Below are 8,687 nucleotides of genomic sequence, written 5' to 3'. Positions count from 1 at the left end.
TCTTCCAGAGGGGCTTAAAGTGGAGAAGGACAAACAAATTGTGATTGCATTCACTACACTCTTGGCACGCAGACTTATTCTGATAAACTGGAAGAACCCAAACTCTCCTCTTCTAAGTCAGTGGGAAACTGATGTGTTATACTATTTAAAATTGGAAAAAATCAAATACTCAGTTAGAGGATCTGTGCAGACTTTTTTCAAAACATGGCAGGATCTAATCAGTAATATTTAAAAATAATCTCATAAAGCACAGAGAATTTATTAATTTAGGTATGTTTACAGGTCTTAAATTCCATGCCGTTTGGCTTGCTCTCTCTCCCGGGAAGGGGATTGATTTGTCCTTAGCTCAGTTTTTCCTTATGTAAAAAATTGATTGATTTGTATAGACTGCAATAAAATTATTAAAAAGGAAAAAAAAAAAGTTAAATGCACTTTTTTTGTTTAAAGACTATGTGCATATGTATTTCTTTTTTATTGTGATGGTCACACTAATGTAAAACATCTTATTATTTTCAAATTCATAAGTTTCACTGGTTGTTATTTTAATTTGATTATGATTAATTTTAATCATGTTAATACGGAGACATCAGGGTGACATTCACAGGTGGACAGACGTGAGCAGGTGAGGTAAGACATGTACTGGAGCCCAAAACAGAATGTCCAACAACAGGTCGCAGTCATCAGAATTGTCAGGCATGAAATAATCGTGACTAATCGGAAGTAAAATTGAACAATTAGTCGACTACGAAAATAATCATTAGTTGCAGCCCTACTCATGCTGCACTTCCGTCACACCAGGAAATGCCACAGGGAGATTGTCAGAGGGCACCTGGAGCTGGGCGGATATATAAGAGGCTGCCTTCCTTCAGTCATTAGCCAGAGTCAGGAAGAAGAAGACAAAGCTCAGCGGAGAGGAGTTGCGGCAGTGGAAGAAGGACCAGAAAGAGGTCCGGACTTTGAAGGGGTGTTTTGTGCAGGGACACTGTGTTGTGTGCGGTGTCTATCAGTCATTCACTCAGGCGCCGCCGCGAGTGGCAACTTTGTGTATGACTTTATCTTTTTACCTTTTTCTTTATTTTTGTCCATTTCACTGATCCTACCACCTTCTTTTATGTGGACTCTCTCCCTGAACACTTTTAACTACTTGGACATCGATTTTTACACGCCGAGACTCATCTATTCAGGTAGTCAACTTCAAGTGCTGAGAACGAATTCCTGCGCCGGTATGGTTCCCTATTTACCTGACGAGGTAAAAAGGAGGTATCGTGGCAGCAGAGCTGGTGCCAAGTTAAAAGCCAAGCATTTAGCTAGAAAGTGGCGCTACAAACCTTTGGTGCCTTCTGTAATCCTGAGAAATGTGAATTTATGTGAATTTCCCCTTGGGATTAATAAAGTATCTATTTATCTATCTTGGGATTTATTTATTGCTTCTGGTATTTTAAAATGTGCAGCATAAATTATAAATTTACAAATCTTACATTTATTAAACTGTAAAAGATAATGCTTTATTTAATGAATACTGTCCACAACAACACTCCTCTCCCAAACCCATTGACATAAAGTATCTAATCTGCACATTTCCTGATCTCTTACCCTATGGCTAAGCTCTTCTTGGTTGCAGTGTTCTCAAACTAAAAATTGAGTTGAAAGACAGAAATAAGAAATGAGGCACCAGCCAAAAGAAGCTTTATTCAAGTGTTATGAAGCTGGGCAGATCAATTTATAAATGGGGGTGCACCTTCTAGTTGCCAGCTGAACTCCCAGCAGCCACCACAAATTAAAAAATAAATGCTTATCCAAAAAAACCTAATAAAAGGTTTTATTTTTCTATCAAAATTACACATTCAGTGTCCTTAAATTTTAAAGGAATTAGGACTACTTTACATTGTATCAAAGTGTCATATCTTCAGTGTTGTCCCATTAAAAGATATAATAAAATATTTACAAAAATGTGAGGAGTGTACTCACTTTTGTGAGATACTGTATATACACAGTGGAAACCCTTAAACATATGACCCACACGGGAAAAAATGCATATGCGAAAACTAGCCTAAAAAAAACTTGAAATGGGAGTTTTGTTTTTATTTAGCAAAAAAAAAAAAAAAAACAGCCAAATGAAGTAGGCAAAATTTACTTGACAATATTTCGTAATTGTAAACGCAAATTTTTTGATAAGGCAATATCTCTTACAATAAGGAAAACAAGATTTAATTACATGATATAAATACTTTTCCAATTGCTTAGATTTCATTTTTTGCAGTGCACATGACATAACCTAACGTACTGTCCCATCAAACTTTCCACTATACCGTCACTCTTACTGTAATATGCTCACACTGATAGATTGGTTTAGGACTAAAACTTGTCTTTAAATGCTGGGTCAGTCAGCTCAAGGTAAAACTGTCAAAACTGCTCTTGCTTCACCTTGGGGAAAATGAGAAATCTGATACCAGGAGGTTTCAGTTGTTCCTGGAACAACATCAAAGTTATTGTGACATCATGGTAGCCTTTGAGCATAAAGTGCCTCCTTAATTATGGCAGAAGCAAACTTTAAAGGAGAACGACAGTCCTAAAATACTTATTTTGAAGAACAACATAAACCTTATGATATCAGATCAACCAGGACAGGATAAGCAGTTGCAACTGTGGATGTGCTCTAGTTCCTTTCTACAGATAGCCCCAGCTACGACTGAGATGCTAAGTGTGATTTTCATATACCCATAATAAGAGGATAGAGCACTGCAGTTCACGTTTATTATTATTACAAAGAAAATTCCTCTCATTACAAAAACACATAAGGACAATATTTGCAATTTGAGACAGAAAGATCAAAAAGTTACTTTTACCATGCACTTACACATAAATATCATTGTACAAAGCAAAAATACATATGTCTTGTCACATTTATGAAGGGAAAGAAATAAATTAACAAAAGAAAATTTTCAAAAGCAAAGTGAAAAGAATTTTAAAATCATAAGAGTCAACACTTTTGGAACACTTGTTTATTTCAATTTTTGCTTTTTACATTAATATCTCTTTTATCAATTCATACATACATATAGGGGTAGCTCATGCACAAGTACCGCCACAAGTTCAGACAAAAGCATTTTGGGAGCAAACTGAAGTCCATGTAGTGAACCACACATACAAAAGTAGAATGGGAAAACAGAAGGGGTCAGGTGTTCAACTTGGAGTTCAAATTCAATAAAGTTAAAGTTAATTCTTTCTTTTTCATTTTGTTACGAATAATCCTTCATAACATCGATATTGACACTCTGTATATATCAACAGCCCAAGTTAGGAAAAGACATCCCAATTTTGATAGATTCTGGTATTGGGCCAAATTTCTCAAATGTCCTAGCTTGTACAAATGTTGAAAGCAGCTTACATTTTAGTACTGAGATGAAAACAACTCCTAAAAAACATTTCAGAATGAAACTTTAAGGATATAAAAATAAATATTGAGAAAAAATAATTTCAGTAAAAAGTCCTGTGCCACATAATTCACTAATATTTATTAATTATTATATTACATACATTACCCAATTAAGAGTTCCTAAGGACCAGTAGCCTATCCATGCAACTTGTCTAAGATTGGGTCCCCTCTCCACGGCAAGCCAAAGTAGTACAGAAATACCAGCAGATGTATCAGGTTGTTTTCAAATGTGAAATCTAAGACATCCGTTAATGTTTTCAAATCTTACAAAAATCAATTTCAATTTGAAATAAATAACAGCATAGCAATTATCATTGATCTCCCAAATGAGAAAATGTTCTTCAAAGATAAATTTTAATTTGTCCCCTCAGTCAGTGTTTATTGTACTTTGAAGGAAAATAATGTACAATAAATATATAAATATTTTTTCAGACGAGATTTGGAATCCAAGAAGTTATTCTATCTGAAAAATACAACAACATAGATCATAAAAATATCCACAACATGAGAATAAAAAAACTCCTCTAAGTAACTGTTGCATGTCAACTCCATATCCAAACTTAAATGAGAATAATGTCTTCCAGATCTCATACATAATGAAACTAACCATTCACTTTTACTTGATGATTTATCCAATGTAATTAATGCCGCTGTGGGTGATCATAGATATCTATGATATCTGAGAAGACAGAAGAAAGTAGAAGATATCTTAGCATCCCTTGCTCCTGCAGCATCTTCAAACAGAAGTCTGGATTCTAAACCCAAACTGAATTAAATGGCAAATCTCAGCAAATGTAGCCATCTGTTTAAACTTCTGTCTGTTGATGCTCACTTTTTTCAATCAAAAAAGACATAGTCCACATTCACTACAGTATTAAAAGCAAGCATCAATAGACAAAATCAAAATCCACCTAGATCATACCTGCTGCTAATAAGCAATACTGACACTTCCTATGGGAAAGCTTAAAAAGAATCATTTCTGTTTTAGCTTATTGGCATAAAACACAGAAAAATGAAAGAGACTTATTTTTTGTAATTTACTATACAAATTATGGGATGCACACCCCCAAAGTTAAAGGGAAACACAGAAAAGTAATCAAAAAATAAAAACTGTGAGTCAGTTTATTAAACGTAAATTAGCTCTGTGGTACCTATAAAAATCAGAGTCAGTTTTAATGTGTGGAAATTTCTTGAGGCTCTAAGTTTCTACTACATATGGTATAGACTCCTCCAAATGAATTGGACAAAGTTGTTACCAAAGATGAGTGGAGAGCTGTTTACACATGCATGTAATTCGCCTTTTGCATGGTTTACTTTATAGTCAACGTAATCAATGCCCAGTCATATTTCTGCAAAACTTGTTTGCAGAGGTTTCTGTTTATAAACATATAATTACTTCACAAATTTAACTCCTGTTTACAGACCTCTCTCTTCTTTATTCATTTTTCAGCTCCTTTGAAGAAAGTGAGAACTGGCCTTAAATCTAAGTGTTGTGATAGCAAGCACATCATCTGTTTATTAGTTCACAGAATTTTTTTGTTTGGATTTTGGGTGATATTGTGCTATAGCTATGATTTAGTGGAATAGTTCTCTCTGTGTGCAAGTCATCGATAGAAGGACAAGGTATTTGAAAAGTAATTGGGAGCGGGTTAAAAACTATCAGTCCCTCATTTTTTACTATATATACTGTGGTCAATGGCCGGCTTGTCATCCTGGCCAATACCCCCAGGCCACCAGATGGAGCTCTCCCAGTAGCATGGGGGGGGCCCCAGATACCAGCAGGGAATCATGAACAATGGTGCTTTCCTCTACAGCCCTGCTGGATACCACAGGGGCCAACAGAGGACGCTACAGGGAGACCCAGAGAGTCACATGTGCCTTATAACCCAGTACTTCCAGGATGAAGAGGATTTTATCTGACCCAGAAGTGATAAGGAGTCACATGGACTGAAGGATGAGAAACACTTCCGGGTCAGGGACTATAAAAGAGACTGAGGAACACCAGAGCATTGAGCTGAGCTGGGTGGAAGGGTGGCAATGCGTCTGGGAGTGGTGGATTGTGATTATTGATTAGTGTATTGTTATTTATATTGTTATTGTGGAGAGGAGGGTGTTTTGTGCACTGTGCAGTTCAAATAAAATAATAATTTGGACTTTTATCTGGTGTCTGGCATATAGTCTGAGGGTTCAAGGGAGCGATATCGCCCCCTATCTGTCACAATATGAATTTTCAACAACAAAAGTATCTGTCAATAAACTATTTATTTTGTTCATAAAAGAGATTAAGAGAACTTAAATAAACAAGCATAAAAAGCTACCCCTTTCTATTTCTTCTTTGCTTAATCAGATTGAGGTAAAATCATTTTTACCTAAGTTGATGTAAGAAGTGTTTATATAAGAAAGAGAAATGAATGGAAAACTGTGTTTATCACTTCTAATCGGCTCTGATCAGGTGTGAATTTATACTGGTGCTGTTTGTTAGAGTCAGATCGAGAGAATAAAACTGAAAAATAACCTTTTAAAAAATATAACTTTTAGAAATACCATACATTTACAGCTGATGCTGTTTGTTTTTAAATAATAGTGCATCAGTGCGACAATGTTTTCTGATTGGTACTATTCAGATCATAAAATGATTTCTTCAAAATGTCACATATATTTGTCTCTATCTTTTTTTGTTTGGTGCTGTGTTGACATTGTGCACCAGAAGGCGTGAGCTTATTCAGTGCGAGCAGGAGCACGCAGGTGGCTGGTTGCTGTGTGCTATAACACACTTGACCTGGCAGCGATCAGCATGTACTGTACAAGACATGCACGAGGGCCACTGAGAAAATAAGAGCGTTAATGGCTTACATTGTAGTCGCTTCGTACAAGAAAAGGCAATGGATAAAGCAAAAGAGGATGCAACATCGAAAAGCTTCTGTTCCAAGACCAAAGCGTCCCCAGCCCCTTCAGTGTAATAGTAACCACAGCACAGAGAGAAGTGTGTACATTGCAATAGACGTGGGAAAGACAGTCCTTGGGTGTGTGGGGACTGTTAACATTTGAATCTGATGATTCCATATAACGTGGAACTGATCTCTTTGCACTATTCTTTCCTCTGCATGTCCTGGAGCACAAAAGAAACAGCACTGTGCACCAAAATGTGGAGACTGCATGGGCAAGATCGAAGAAAAAATGCAGTCACTGATTATTAGCGCATAAAGGCATGCAAATGAATATGAATGATATGAATAATGTTGCATCAGTGCCACAATGTTTTCCGAAATGTACTATACAGGTCATAAACTCTATTCCAAATATCACATATACCTATGTCTCCGTTTTTTTTGTCATTGCGGCTTTGACATCATGGACCGTAAGGTGCAAACTAATTCAGCGTGAGCAGGAACACTCAATAAAACTGAACAAAAAAATTTCAAGTGATGGGGAGATATGAAGCAGGAAGATTCACCAGCGTCTGTGTGTCAGCTTTTATCCCTCTTGATCAGAGAATTTCCATTTCCATTCTCTCAGACCACCAGTCACATATACAGTTATTCCCAGTTTCAGATAAAAAGTAACCACGTCAGATCTGGGGTGGGGGGTGGGTGTTGTATCGTGATCGTGACTGAGAGAATAAAAGTGAAAAACAAAAAAAAAAAGCTAACTTTTACAAGTGCTATAAATTTCCACAGGCAGTTACAGATTCAAATCAAATGCATGTTTTTATTGTATAATATTAACAATAAGTGTAGCTCACTACTTATAACAGTAAATTTGCAGGGGAAAGGGTTTCAAACTCAGGACCTCTGGATTATAAGTCGGCAGATCTAACCGCTACACCATGGAAGTTGTATTATACTTGCACCTTTTGTGAAACTGTTTGATATTTGGCCATCAGCCTTCATACATTATACAATTCATGTCTACATTTTGTCATTTATTACTAAAACATGAAAAACGTTTCAATGTGTTTACATAGATTGTTGTAGACACAAAACATACATCAAATTAATCCAATTCTGGGTAGCCCACTCCCAGATAATCAATCAAGGCAGGAACTGGGAGAACTTCTTGCTCGTTCTGAGGCGGTGGGGGGGATGGTATAGAAGGCTGCTTGCTGCTTGGGTGTATCGACACATTTACAAGACAAAAGAGGCTGACGGAGAGGTGCGAAAATATTTAAGGTGGGCCAGATTTGAGAGTTTTTTCATTGGCTCTGGTAATTCTAATGTTAAAAAGATAATTCAGGATAAACTAACTCATCCCAGTGCAGTGGGACAGAGAGCAACAGAATGTAATTTTAATCTAATGAACATTTATGAAATACCTTAAAAGTCAAGTAATTTAAGAAACAACATTGGTTACCTTAAATTTGTTCAATGGAACCTAGCTTCATTTTAATTGCAATTTGCTCTCTTGTTTCAACATGCTTCTTCAAGTTTTGCACTTCAAGTGGAAGGGCACAGTTCCAGGCAGACAAAAGAAAATTTCTTTCTATTGAAAAAGTGAAAAATAATGAATTTAACAGATTATATAATAGGCATACTCGAATGACACAACTGTATGCATCTGTACACATAATACTTACTAAGGATAAGTGATGAATTTTATTTCTAGGAATATACAGTGCATCCGGAAAGTATTCACAGCACATCACTTTTTTCCACATTTTGTTATGTTACAGCCTTATTCCAAAATGGATCAAATTAATTTTTTCCTCAGAATTCTACACACGACACCCCATAATGACAATGTGAAAAATGTTTACTTGAGATTTTTGCAAATTTATTAAAAATAAAAAAATTGAGAAAGCACATGTACATAAGTATTCACAGCCTTTGCCATGAACCTCAAAATTGAGCTCAGGTGCATCCTGTTTCCCCTGATCATCCTTGAGATGTTTCTGCAGCTTAACTGGAGTCCACCTGTGGTAAATTCAATTGATTGGACATGATTTGGAAAGGCACACACCTGTCTATATAAGGTCCCACAGTTGACAGTGCATGTCAGAGCACAAAACAAGCATGAAGTCAAAGGAATTGTCTGTAGACCTCTGAGACAGGATTGTGTCGAGACACAAATCTGGGGAAGGTTACAGAAAATTTCTGCTGCTTTGAAGGTCCCAATGAGCACAGTGGCCTCCATCATCTGTAAGTGGAAGAAGTTTGAAACCACCAGGACTCTTTCTAGAGCTGGTCGGCCATCTAAACAGAGCGATCGGGGGAGAAGGGCTGTGGCTATGGTTTTCTCTAAGGCATTTTTAAAT

At 36.5% G+C, this 8,687-nt stretch overlaps 1 protein-coding gene across 3 annotated transcripts in view; it reads right to left on the bottom strand.

Moving 5' to 3' along the window:
• Positions 1–2,735: 2,735 nt before the first annotated feature.
• The window catches only part of lrrk2 (leucine-rich repeat kinase 2), a 247,705-nt gene continuing 241,753 nt past the window's right edge, over positions 2,736–8,687 (bottom strand). For 2 of the 3 annotated variants that reach the window (XM_039761109.1, XM_039761111.1), the window contains exons 51-52: positions 7,787–7,915; positions 2,736–3,899 (exon numbers count right to left, since the gene is read on the bottom strand). In XM_039761109.1, coding sequence (XP_039617043.1) covers positions 7,788–7,915 — 128 coding nt within the window. In that variant the 3' untranslated portion in view covers positions 2,736–3,899; position 7,787. The remainder of the gene's footprint in view (positions 3,900–7,786; positions 7,916–8,687) is intronic. The other variant, XM_039761110.1, reaches the window with a different exon arrangement.

This window comes from Polypterus senegalus, chromosome 8 (genome assembly GCF_016835505.1).
Source record: "Polypterus senegalus isolate Bchr_013 chromosome 8, ASM1683550v1, whole genome shotgun sequence".
In the NCBI taxonomy this organism is placed as follows: Eukaryota; Metazoa; Chordata; class Cladistia; order Polypteriformes; family Polypteridae; genus Polypterus; species Polypterus senegalus.
Note: the sequence above shows the minus strand (reverse complement) of the source record. Positions and strands in the feature narration are given on the sequence as shown.